The 13789-nt window shown below is 45.0% G+C and overlaps 1 protein-coding gene across 1 annotated transcript; it reads right to left on the bottom strand.

Moving 5' to 3' along the window:
• Window positions 1-10306: 10306 nt before the first annotated feature.
• nkx3.3 (NK3 homeobox 3) lies at window positions 10307-12303 on the bottom strand. Its single transcript, XM_030441181.1, has 2 exons — window positions 11874-12303; window positions 10307-11239 (listed from the first exon to the last, which is right to left on the bottom strand). The coding sequence occupies exons 1-2, from the start codon at window positions 12139-12141 to the stop codon at window positions 10743-10745; spliced, it is 765 nt and encodes a 254-aa protein (XP_030297041.1). The 5' UTR covers window positions 12142-12303; the 3' UTR covers window positions 10307-10742.
• Window positions 12304-13789: the final 1486 nt, after the last annotated feature.

Consider the following 13789-nt stretch of genomic DNA (forward strand, 5'->3'; position numbering starts at 1 on the left):
ATGATTCATTTAAACATCAAACATTAATAACCACTTCAGCTCTCGTGTCTGGTCTGCCATTAGCTTAATGTTGCCGACAATCACAAGGGTGAGTAATGATCCTGTCCCAGCAATTATGCCATTTGCTTTACGATTCGCCGTTTTAAACACGCAGACGTGAACAAGAGGGAAGCTTTGTTGCTCTCAGACTGGCACACTTCAGGCTCTCAGTCATAATTATGACATCTGATGTGTCTAACTAGTGTGTGAGGATCAGTGGCTGCAACACTTTCTCCTCCAGGCCAAATATTATCGCTATTTCTGAGCCATCTCTTCTGGCTTTATTTGGACAATAACACGTGCACACACACACACACACGCGCTGCATTCATCTTCTCTGGTGGAAAAGACCCTTACGAGTTTGATGAAGGGCCGCGGAACACACATGCACACACTCCCTTGTGTATTGGTGTAAGCCCGTGTTTTGGAAACTCAAGCCTCCGGTCAAAGCCCCTTACAGCAAGCACCTGTGGATGAGTGTATTTCACACACACACACACACACACACGCCCACAAACACACACTCTAAGGGTACTTAGGAATGTGTACGCCTAAAGGACTCAGGTCCTCTACTGCAACTCTCCCTCGGTCGCCTGCCTTCCCTTGCTCTACATATTTATGGCCCCTTTGTTGCTTCTTCTTGTAACATCTCTCTCCATATATTAAGCCAAATCGTGACTGGACCACTCAGCATGAATTACAGAGTGATACGGGATTACGCCATAATGTCCACTTTATTCCGTCCGTGCCAGCGGCTAATGGACGAGGTGTGATTACAAGGCCCTTCGTCTAACTCACTGGGATACACACAGACACATACAGGTTGTGATCTCACGCTCCTCGGGGGTGCTGCTGGATAAAGGAGCTGTTGTTGCAATCCCCTTGGCTGCAGTCTCTCCCACTCCCGGCAGATAGATGCGAGTTCGAGGGGAGGAGAGGAGCCAAGAAGGGGAGGAGAGTCTGAAGTGGCGCAGAGCAGCAGAGCAAACAAGCTTTTCGGTGCATAAATTTAGCAAATAAAAGAACATGCGATACACATTTGCGGCCGGCGTAATTAGTTTAGAGTTTGTTCTTTACTGGTATTCCGTAAAACTTGATCCTGTGTAACCATCTGTGGACAAGAGAACCATAATTAAGATGTTATCTATGATATTAATCATGTTTCATGTTTCCATACCGACCGCGAGCAAAGTGCTAATAGGATTGGTGCAATCTGATATTAATTGTGTTTCTGAGAAGAGTGGGCTTTTCTTTAGCTGAAGTGACGCTGGAATATTATACTGTGACGCCCTCACTCAAGGCCGGGTTAACCTGCCGGGGGGCCTCAGGGTGAAAAATTCACTTTTAGAACTTTACCTAATACAAATTTACTCAAACAAAAATCAACTGGATTACTTAAAGTACTTCATCAAAATTATGACAGAGCCCCTCCCAATATAAAGGTTAAAACGCAGGAGTTGTCCTGGGGCATTTCAGATTATAATGCAATTCTAATTGCCGTTTTACTGAGCAAACAGGCTTTAGTGATGTGTATATTTAACTGAACTTCCAGCTCTTTGTAAATGCAGGTGTTACTTTGTTTAATTTGTGTTTTAGAGCTCAAAGAACTCGTGCACGTGAAAAAGAGTCAATATCATCTTGCAGGAGCCGCTAACCCAAGCAATGCTATCTGCTCGATTATGTGACCTGACTGCCTGAATGTGTCTGTAATTTGAGGTGTGTTTGTCCCCGTTCATCTCAAAAGGACCCAAATGCAGACCCAGAGGCAGGCAGGCTGCACCACAAGAGCGAGCTTTGGTGATGAGCTCACATTGTACAAAATACAAAATGCAAAATGCATACAACAAAAGGCAGACAAAGGAAACTCTAGGGGGAAAACTAAAAAATACCAAACTGAAGACAAAGCAGAAGCCACTGAGAACAGAGTGGGAAGGCAGAGGACGCACGAGGACAGGAGGAACAGTAAAACAAGAGATACAGACGAACCAACCAAGAGTAAAGGAGAATGGTGTCAGTAATCCAGCCTTGCCATCATCTCTACTCCTATCCGCTCAATAGACGGTCTCTGAATCGATGTGGCGATGAATGCAAGATGATTCTTGGCTGGATTTTGTGATCTGCTCGCTAATCGGCAACTCCGACGTGACTCCAAAGATGACGGCGTCAGACTGAATTATGAAGCATAGCAGAATGTGAATTCCAGATGAGGGTCAGTCTACCAAAAATAACAGAGAGATCATCAACTCACTGTACCAGTTGTGGCTTGAATTTTTCTCCCATGGTGCTGTGCTGTGAAGAATTGGGATGCGGGGGAGATACGGCTCCTGTCATCACTTAACAGAACAAGTTAGGGAGGCGAAAATTCTTCCCACCATGACCAAGGATACAAGAAGATTACAAACACACAAATACATACACACACACACACACACACACACACACACACAGCTATTCCAAAGCTGCAACAGAAGAGAAAACAGCTGTTTCGATTGCGAGCACACGATATGACAACATGGAGATATTGCGTGTGGCTGCGAGTTTGAAACAGGATCCCTCTCACTTCTCGTGCAATAAAAGAATAACATGCAAGACTTGCAGTGAATGGAGAGCTCCTCGATAAATCCAAGTGTTTATAGTAAAATGCCATTGCTAATGGGGCAGAATATGGAGCAGGGGAGAGACAGGGAACAATACTCCTACTGCAGGGAGACCGATGTCTGGACGACACTGACGTCTGATAATGAAACGAAGAAGAAGTAGCTAAAAAACAGCCGGGGAGGCTTTGTGCAAAATTTAGAGGGTGTGTGTGTGTGTAAAGTTGCCGAGGGACTTGAAAACTTACTCTGCCACGCCGTGTTCATGATCAAAGCAGATGGAGCACGCACTCGCGCTCGCACACACACCCACGCACGCACACGCATCATCCCTTGGGCCTTTGGGAGTGAGGCCTTGGCAGGGTCTGATGAACTGCGCCATTGTCTGGGGTGGTTGCAGGTGTCCAACACTTTCGCTCCTCTGTTTCAAATGTTGTGACAAATTCCTTTTAAAAGGTAAGCGAGGTCACAAAACCTTCTTACAAACACTTTAGACTCACACACACACACCGACACACACACACCCTCAGTGCACAAGTGCAAAGGCGCCGGCAGTTCAGACACATGGTGTGAGACCTAAAACTAGAGAGTTGTCTGTCAGTGGTGCGGACGTGTGTGTGTGTGTGTGTGTGTGTGTACCAAAGCGGCACAGGTGCAGTCAGGGACACCGAGGGAGGAACAGGCCTCCTGCCCTTTGAACTTGATCTTGAAAAGAAAGCCGTCTTCCTCTCCTGTCAAATAAGCTTAACTGTTGTGCCTTCGAGCTCTCGTCAGCACAAACTGGTCCGGTGAAAACCTTGAGGCATTGATTTATGCACTGAAACCATTCATGTCTCCCACTGAGTTTCCATTACACACTGCTGTCAGCAGTATTCTTGTATAATCTCTTTTTTTACATTTTGATTTTTTTTTTTATCTAAATCATTTCGCTCTGCGTGGTTGCTGCCAGCACAGGTAAAAATTGCTAATTTGTTATCGACGAAATGTTTTTCCCTGGCACACACCCTCAGGGAGGATTTACATTGTGTCCGTCAGTGTGTATCAGGATGACTTCAGGCTTGACAGCATTGGTTCAAGGTTAGGACGTTCTTTTTGCTCTCCGTCTCCGTCCTAATCCTGTAGCCTTGTGAAATATATTCCTCTCACTGTTCAGTTGGTGAATGTGGTCTAATAAGCAGAACATGGAGCATAAACACATGAGACAAAGGCGGAGAAGGAAACGCCTCCATGCGACTATAATCTAAAACTGCAAGAGAAAGGCAGCTTTAAGAGACAACAAGCTCACAAAGGCCTGAAGATACTCTCTGAGGGATGAGAGTCCTTCTCATTGGAGGTGCCGAGAGAGTCCAGGATGGGGAGAGGGAGGAGGGCAGTTTGAGAGGCCGTAAGTGGGCCTGAGTAGTTCCTTTATCAGCCGGCTGATAGGAGACGTCTGTGTGTCATAGCCGCTCAATGCTCTCCTTGTCTCTGCTTATCACGCCTAATTAAAACATTTGGATTCCTCCGACCGGCTCTGGAGGAGTGTGTGCGTCTGTCTGAGCCTGTGTGTGGGAGACATGAGAGCGGACAGGAGTCAGAGGAAGGAAATGTAGCAGCTTGGAAGACTTCCTGTCCATCTATGGACAGAGGAGCTCAACACACGCTCAGCCTCAACAACTGACCCCAAAGGAAATACATTTCCCATATGTAGATGTTGTATACATGTACATTTTTTTATGACAATATTTTCACCTTGTAGTTGCACATTACACCGATATGAGGAGCTGACAAAGGCTTATGTTTAAAGGCTTATGTTTAAATACTTGCCATCTACATATGTACTGAGGAATATGTCAAATAATGTATTTGGAATGTATCATAGAATATGTTATATGTTCTACATGTTGCCAAATATATCAATTATTGCTGTTTTTCATACTTTGTAAAGCAAAGTATGTATTTTATTAAAGTATATTATCTCATGCTTAAAAAATATATTTCGAAGGTGCAATACGTGGGAATTTTTCAAAAATTAAGTTTGAACAACAGCTCGGACGTTGTGACGTCTGTGTATTGTGCTGGGGAGATATGTGCTGAAGCTAGCATGCTAACCAGCTAGCCCGTCCCACTCAAAAGCTCCAGTGCTAGCAGTGTTAACATCTACACATCACAGTGCTCCGAGCCCCTAGACAAGACCGCTACCTGCGCGGCTAACTGAGCTAACTAGCTAACGACACTTACACTTAGCAGCAGGTAGCCGTTACTCTAGTGATATGCTGCCCCCTGTTTATTCTAAATATGAATTGAATCGGTGGTTATACACACTGCACCGTTAAGATCATATATTAAGATTATATCTTCTAGTATATTCTTGAGGCATGTATGATCAACCACTCTCTACTCCATCCTGACCTTGAGCTTTGTGCTTTGCTTCCTTCTGCCCGCAAGACTCTCCATCCTGAACATCCTGTATCTGCTCCTAATGGACACACACGTGAACCCACATGTGACACACCGTGCGGAGCAGACCGTCGCTGCTTCCTCAAAACGAGCCTGGTCTCTATAAGCTCTGGGCGGGCTCGTCCCTCTGTTCTTCTCTAATCATCTTTATGACTTCTGCTCCGTCTCACAGACACAGAGCTGGGATCACTGCGTTTCTCTACACGACCACTGGGTCACAGTGACTGCTCTGCGCCACGCTCTGCTCGACGTCACAACAAACAAAAGATTTGGGCGGAACATTTCTGAATTGTAAACCACTTTTCACAAACTAATGTGAAAAGCAACGATAACTTAGATCTCACAAGGAGGAACTTACCAACATGCCAAACTGAACAATGTGGGCTGATTATACAGAACTGGTTCAAATTGTGCGCAAAGGTGTGATGTCTGATTCCTTTTGAGACCAGGGGGACTTGTGAGCGCTGATGCGGTTGGCGTGATGGATGTGTCGTCCCCGGGGCAAGCTGATGTCTTATGGCTTTACTGTAAATGTTTACATTCCTACATTCACTGATGCTATCTGCTAATAGTTTCTGGAACAAGCCTGAAGAGTCCTCTGGGTGGGATTATTTGTGGTGTGTGTGTGTGTGTGTGTGTGTGTGTGTGTGTGTGTGTGTGTGAGAGAGAGAGAGAGAGAGACCAGGTCAAAGGGAAGCAGATCTGTCTTTAAACAGAGGTATTAACCGTGACCCCTCTCCTTCCTGAGTCCTGCCCTGTGTCTGCCGAGGGCCAACGCATTAACAGCGGCAAAACACACACACACACACACACACACACACACACGCACGCCGCTGCTCTCTCTTTTTCCCAAAGCAAACATTTAACCGCTGTTATAACTGCTTCTGATAGCACAATTAAAGATTGGCTAGGTATGAATCACTTCCAGGGCCTCTCCCAGTCCTGCTTTCGTGTGAGCTCTAAATCTGCTCGTAGTATGCTGCAGTCCCGGTGCCAGCAGCACTTCTGTGAAGATGATATTGTTTAAATCAACAAGGCCCTTGAGAAAATGATTCCTGGCACAATGGGCGCATCGGAAATGCATGTGTAATTGCTGCTCAGGAGCCCTGTGAGAACTCTCTGTCAACAGATCCGTATCTTAAAAGTGTAGCCAAGCATGGATTAGGTGAGGACTGTCATTCTTGCGTTGCTCACCGTTGCTCGGCCCCACCCTCAGCGCATTCCTGTCAGCTGAAAAGTCAGAAAGACAACTGGAAGTTACCTGCTCCCACTGGCTTTATTAAGTCTTTTAATGCTTTGTGGAGCTGCTTCCCCCGATTGTGTGAAAGAGGCAGACGGGCACGTTCTCCTGCACTGCTGTCTGGCTCCTTTCATTCGCTCTCTCTGCTCCATGAGCCCATTCATCGGGAGCCGCGCTAATAAAACACAACTCAAAGTGTTTACATACCTGAGCTTCACATATTTATACACGCTCGATGGCCGGGTAGTCTAGTGCCTTGAACGACACACAGTTGCTGATATCTGGGAATGTAGCGAGGACCTCGAAGACACGCATCGGACACATCATACGGGTTTCAAACAGGCTCCGAGGTTAGCCACATGTATTTGGAAGAGAAAACAAAGTCAAACAAAGGTACAGTCGTTACTCACACGCTCAGCTGCCAGAATAAAAAGTCGCCATTATAGGTTTCTGCAAAGCAAATGTAAAATCATATCATCATTTCTGCAATACAGGCGATGTGCACTTCAGATGACGTCTTTTTGGCTGACTTTCTCGTTGGAGGAAGAGTGGTTGGGTGGTGTCCAGAAAGCTGATAGGGACGCTCGTCAGCAGTGATGGAGGTCACAGCCACTATATTTAGAGAGGTGCTGGGAAAGCTGTAGTATTTAAACCCAAAGCATGATCTCTACTCTCACCGAGTCATTTGCACCTTAACCTAACCAGACTTTAAAGGTGCAATATGTAAGAACTGTATCAGCGATATCTATTGAAGTTAGCACGCTAACAGCTAGCTCTGGCCCGTCCTATGGAATAGTCCGACAGAGTGGCTCAGGCCTCCGGGGGTGGGTGCAGAGTCGTGTCCCCTTACACTCTTGTGCTAGCGGTGTTAACAATGCCAACACTGCTGCCTGTAGCTGCCATTAGCAACTCAGCTCAGTTAGCTGAGCAGCTAGGGCACCTGTTAACTGGTAGCAGGTCCCCTAGCTGCTCAGCTAACTGAGCTAAGTTGCTAATGGCAGCTACAGGCAGCAGCACTTAGTGGTTGCTCTGGTGTTAAGCTGCCACCAAAATGTATTTGGAATGTGAATTAAACAGGAGGCAGATTCGTACATGTTGGACCTTTGCGTCGTCACAGCATCAGATAAAGTGGTTCGAATGTTTACGTTTGCTTGATTTTTTTTAGCGGATGTGATTGTCTGCCTGCTTGTGTTCGTTACCCCAGTAGACTTTTTTGATTAAAATAACAGTTTCAGCATGGGAAAATCTGACTTAATAGGCTATGTAACAGAGCAGCATCATCCTTTAATTGATGATATGGGTGGCAGCGGAAGCTCCAGATGAAGCCAAAGAGACCCTCAAAAATCAAGATCATCCCCCTCAATCCTCTCAGTACCTCACTTGTTGTCAATGGAAACTTACATCAGAGGTGACATCACAGACTGAGTGCAGACAAAATCTCACCTGGTCACGGTAGAGAGCAATGACTAAAGCAACTATTCACCAGCACAATGTGAACAATCACAGCACACACAAAGGGGCATACCTCGGAGCCACACACAACACTGTGACCTTTCGCCGCTGCCAGCATCGTCTTAGTCGTCTGAGTCTTGAGTAGCAAATAAAACCTGTGTAAATGAAAATGATCGGACTGTACAACATAGAGTCAGATGGAGAGGTTTCTCTTCCTCCCTCACAGAAACCTGTTGTGTCAGCCTGAAGTGGTGTTTTGATATTAGAGATAAATGAGGTTTGGGCCGCTGCCAGAGTGTGGTACAAGGTGATCATCTGTGGTAAAGCAGCTTGTTGTGGGGAAAGGGAAGTTGAAGTAGCCATTAACATGCCAGTTCAACCATGTCACGGCGTCTATTGTATTGTCGTATTGTTATTGTTTTAATTGCTAGGCTTAGGCTCAGGCCTAGGCATGAGCAGGCCACTAATGAGTATTTTTATTCTTAAGTGATCTGACAATTGAATCATTTAATCATTTAGTCTTGTAAATGACAAAAGTTGTGAAAAATGCTGATTCCGAGAGCCCGACATGAAGTCCTCAAATTGGTTATGTCCGGCCAACAGTCCCAAAACCAAAAACTTTTCATCTGCCATCATAAAAATGACAAAGAACATCAGCAAATGCTCACATTCAAGAACCAGGGAACCAGCAGATCTTTGACAGTTTCTGCTTGAAAATTGTTGGCATTCATTTTTTTTCTTTGACCGGCAGCTCACAAGCACACAGTTTACCCTGTAGTGTCGAAAGCGTTATTACCAAACAGCACAAACACATCTATTTTGTTTCATTTATTTTACATTGTTTGTGACTTTTTGTGATGTTTACCTGTACGTCAATCAAGGTGGATCAGTGTGCCCTACCCAGCGGCCTGCAGGCTCTGTCCATGCCCCACAGTTCTGGGAGTCAAACGCTGGCAAGTCCAATCAGTTAAGGACTCAGCCCAAGCGTCTCATTTGTGAATTATGTTTTTATTTTCACATCAAGTGTGGCCGCAGTGTATACTCCTTTGGGATGAGGGTGTAGTCTTTTGGGTAAGGCATGATTAATGTGCGCTGTCTTGTGCAGCCCCGGCTGGATGGTGCAACATCTCCACGGTCGATTGACCCTCTCTGACTCATGCAGCACACAGTTGGAGCGGAGTAGGCCTACGCATGACTGTCTGCAAACACACTCACTGTTCACCTTAAAGCCCTCTGGCTGAGTCGGTAAAAGTGAGTTTTGTGCAATACCCAAATAAAAAAGTCAACTGACTTTTGCTGCATTTCTTTGCCTGGAACACACACTTAAGGCACTTAACCTGCTGCGAGTTATTCGCCAAGCTGTCACGCCGTCTGTGCCCAGCCCACAGCTTCTTAATCTCTTGAATACACACACTGACACACTCTCCACACACATGCTAAAGGCCCGTAAACCCCATGTAAAGAACGTGCTCTTTCCAGGTGTTGTGTTGAGTTTCATGATCAATAAAGATGTCCCATAAATAAAATGAGTACCTACTAAAAACGTCAGCGTCTCGGCCGCGCTGCTCACACGTCCAGATAAGCTACCTTCTCTCGTTGGGCTTTGTATAGATTCAGGATTCCTTTCTGCTCTGTCTGGATGCTTAAAATGGGCTGTTCCTGGCAGTCATGGAGGAGAGGGAGAGCAGCATATAGATCATCCTGTGGGCCCCGGGAGTCATTGCTGTGGGAACTACAAACGAGACACTGCCTGATTTTGTATATTCAGAGTGAAACATTTTGTAAAATGAAATTATTATTAGTTAGTTAGGTCACATATCTGTGTAGATCGACACATTTAATTTAATTCTGTTCTCAACTAGAGGATATCATTATCTAACAAAAGCCACCTTTAGCCCACAGTGTAGTGGTTTTTAGGGACTGTATGAAAATTACTCGGGCGGGTAAGGGTATTAAATCCTAAATGTTCAGGTTTTATTATTGGTGTTATTTCATTTTAAACACACCCTTAAATATGAAAAAATAACTGCACCAACCTCCCCCTTTATCTCACAATAAAGTGTGTTCGCCCTGCATCATTCAATATTGAAGGCAGTGTATAAAAAAATGTAAGATCATGGGAATAAAAATGACAAGAGGCAGAATAAGTGATCTCAGATTCATGTCGAACGAATTAAAGCTCCTTTTTTGATGTGACTCATGAGAAAGTGAAGGAGGCAGAAATAATATTCACTGCGATAATTCCCTAAAAACACAGACAGGGTTGCTGCCTTCTGTATATCGCAAACACGCACATTTTGAGTTGTAGAGGTGTGTCAGGCCTAAATAAAATAAAGACTTTCACTGCCTTACCAAATATGTCAGACTAGCCTCCCCTCAGCAAACAGAACTCTTCTTCTGACCCCCAATTTCCACCGATAACTTGTGTACAGTCCCTTAACGGTTCTGTGTTTCAAAAAAAACATAACATAACATAGAACATAAGATTATGATAGACCAACCAAGCAAGTCAGAGAAAAAAAGTCTGCACAAGTCAAAAGTATTTCGCCTTTGAATTATTATTTTTGTTGCAAATCATTACAAAACGATAACCACACTCTAATCTCGGTCTGAAGTGCCAAAGATTTTTTTTTTCCACACAGTAATAATCTAATCAGCTGACAGTCTCAGAAGAGCTTCGCAGTGCTTCAAAAGCTCACACCAATGTTCACCGCAGGCATACATTCAAAATATAAACATTTTCTATTCTGATTGTGTCTGAATGTGGCGCCTCACAGTGATAATCATTTTTACATCATTGACCTCATTGAGCAGGCCGAGCTCGGCAACTGTTCTGCTTTAGAAAAAGAAAAAGGAGGCTACTCAGGCTTCTAGTTTTAAGGTAAATGATAACCACAGTAGAAAATAAAACCGTACAATCTCCAAAGTTACTGTCATCCAACACAGCTGCCAACACTTTGAGTCTCTCTGAAGGAGCTTCAGAGCATCCCTCCACACGACATGCTGTTCATGCGCCACGGCTGGCACCAGTAGTGCAGGTACGGGTGGTACTGGAAGCCCTGGTACGGAGGCACAGTCACTGGGAGGTGTAATCCATTCGCCTGGGGATAGTGCGTTTGATTGTCCCTCACCAGCACTTTCACTGCGACTTTCTTTGGTTCCGAAAGCTCGGCCGCCACATGGCGCCGTTTGGTTTTATATCTCCGGTTCTGGAACCAGATTTTCACCTGAGTCTCTGTGAGCTTCAGAGATTCTGCCAGTTCGGCCCGTTCGGGCCCTGAGAGGTACCGCTGCGCGTTGAAGCGGCGCTCAAGCTCGTAGACCTGTGCGTGAGAGAAGGCCGCTCTGGAGCGCTTTTTGGTGCCCGGCCTGCACTGCCGCTCATCGGATGAACAGCTGGCCGAATCCCCGCTGCGGTGATATCCATCCTCCGTCTTCTGTCGCTCGTCCCGCTGCTCACAGTGTGGTTTCTGGTCTGCACCGCCAAGGAAAGACAAAAAAATAATAAATGTGTTACGACGTGTGTTTTCTCTAATAAGGTGGTCGGAAGCATACGAGCTGCTGTTTAGATTATCACAGGTTGCCTTTGAGGTTTCATCTTTGATACATTTTCCCATCTCTGTCCTTCAGCCTGACCTTCCTCACATGACAAAGTCCGCTATTAATTGTCCTGTTCATGTAAGACAGTAACCCAAATGATGTGACTGGCCCTTAATTATTGAAACCGATCACTTTGAATTAATTCAAAGAAACCTGCGCTTTTTATTGAGGAAAAAAATAAATACATTTAATCCCTGTAGATTTTGCCGAAAATATTCCATTAGCCTATATTTTTTTTTTCTGTTGAGAGTTAAATAAATATTTTTAACCAAAAAAAGAAACGGCACAAACATGCCATCGAGTTAAGACACATTTACTCCATTTCCAAATCATTTTTTGTCTCTCTCCTTTTTTTTCTTGATTCACGTTGTCTCATTTCAAGATGCCTGATTTGTGAAAATATAATCAGACGCATGAAAACAAACGAAATTGTCAATTTATTCTCAGGTGTGTTGCGGTGTAAAGAGTCTTTTAAATTCGTTATCGCCAACCAAAGAAGACCTTCTCACCTTGTTCTCTGTGCCCCCTCTCCTCTCTTGTGGACTCCTCGCTGCAGGTATCAGACAGACTGGGATCAGCAGGAAGTCTTCCCGACTCGATGCGATCCTCATCCGCGCCCTGATGAGACAGATCGGGGACTCTGGCACCGCCGTCCTCAGTGCAGATGTTGCGCTTCGGTGCGCAGTGCCCCTCTGCACTCCTCGCACCGGCCTTTCCCCTGGCATCACGTCCGGTGAGGATGTCTTTGATGGAGAATGACGAAAAACTTAATGTCATGATTAGAATAAGGTCGCTGGTATTTCCTGCACTCTCGCACGCGATTTATTTGGAGGCATCAAGAGGTCGGCAGCTCGAACGCAGAAGTCCTCACTGATTCGATCACTGCTTAATTGCTCTGATTTAATTGTGGTGAACGAAGTTCGGTCCGCTGATGAGCAGCCCACATCAGGAACTGTCAGGTCTATTACAATCCTCTCAGCAGTGGCGGATCCAGTTAACCTTTGATAGGCTGTTTCCTCTGCCTGGTCCCTCCTTCGCACCGCCCAGCTCCGTGCTGTTCTCTGGTCTCTGCGCCCTGATTGAGGACGAGAGACGCTGATTTTTCACACGAGCTTTTTCACCTCGGCGAGGTGATTATATTATATTGTATACTATATTAACTTAACAAGGAATTTACAATGAATTATCTTAAAAGGGTCAATAGCTGCAGATGTCAGAGCGTTTATGTGAAGACGAGAAGAGTAATAAGACGCTGTTGAATTTTTTTAAATATGTTAATGACTCAGGGTGGATTTGTTTTACTATTCTTGTAAAATAGATCCGTGTCGGTCACTGTGTATTTACCAAATCTTAATTATATGCAAATTGAAAGAGGTCAATCCGGTGCGTAAAACTTCTCGGAACGTGCGTAAAACTAAGTTCGATGCATGGTTTTAAATGCCACATTCCTTTTGCGCACTTTTCCAAACATGGTAGGAAGACATACAACATCGATTTTAGCTTCCACTGTATTCGCCACTGCTCTCACAGGACTGAAGTAGCTCTAAAATGGCTACATTTTTCTTCAACCCATTACAAAATCTTAACAGAATTTTCGAAGCCATAATGCCTTGACCAAAGAGAAATCATTTGAGTGTGAAGCTCAAACAAGTGAGTAGCGCCGCCGTGTGGTAGTGATGCCTCGCTTCCAAAGTTAAGAGGTGCGTAAAAATGGCAACTGCGCCCCAGCTCCCACCCATTTCTCTCTCTCTCTCTCTCTCTCTCGCTCGCTCTCTCTCTCTCTCTCTCTCTCGCTCTCTCTCTCTCTCTCTCTCTCTCTCTCTCTCTCTCTCTCTCTCTCTCTCTCTCTCTCTATCCCCCCCTTCTCTCTCGCACACACACGCATATGCATTACACAATCAGCAGGCCTAGCCTTCATCGAGGAGACGTGATGACAGACGCAGTGATCTGCCTCCTCTGTTGTGTTGTGTTTTCTTCCTCTGACTAAACAGAGAAATCTCTCGGAGCGCGAATCAGCTCCAGGGCGTCAAAACATGTCCGGATTGGAAACATGGAAGTCCATACATGTGTTCAGACCCCGACATGTCATCACCACAATAATTAAATGTAACTCTTTTTTTTTTTTAATGCGGCATGAGGGAATAATTATTGTCAATACTTAATCTGCATTCTATCATAGACAGTGTTACGGTTGGTTAACATTTCTGAATGAAGCCGCTCCTTCACTCATTCAACCCTAACCCTAACCGATCCAAACACACACACACACACACACACACACACACACACACACACACATACACACACACACACCATCATTATCATCATAATCACTAAACAGCAATCACTGAACGTGTGTGTCCTGGTGGTGATCCATGTGAGAAAGGAATTATATTTGTGTTACACAGAGAATTACAACTCCAGT

Source organism: Sparus aurata, chromosome 15, assembly GCF_900880675.1.
Source record: "Sparus aurata chromosome 15, fSpaAur1.1, whole genome shotgun sequence".
NCBI lineage: Eukaryota > Metazoa > Chordata > Actinopteri > Spariformes > Sparidae > Sparus > Sparus aurata.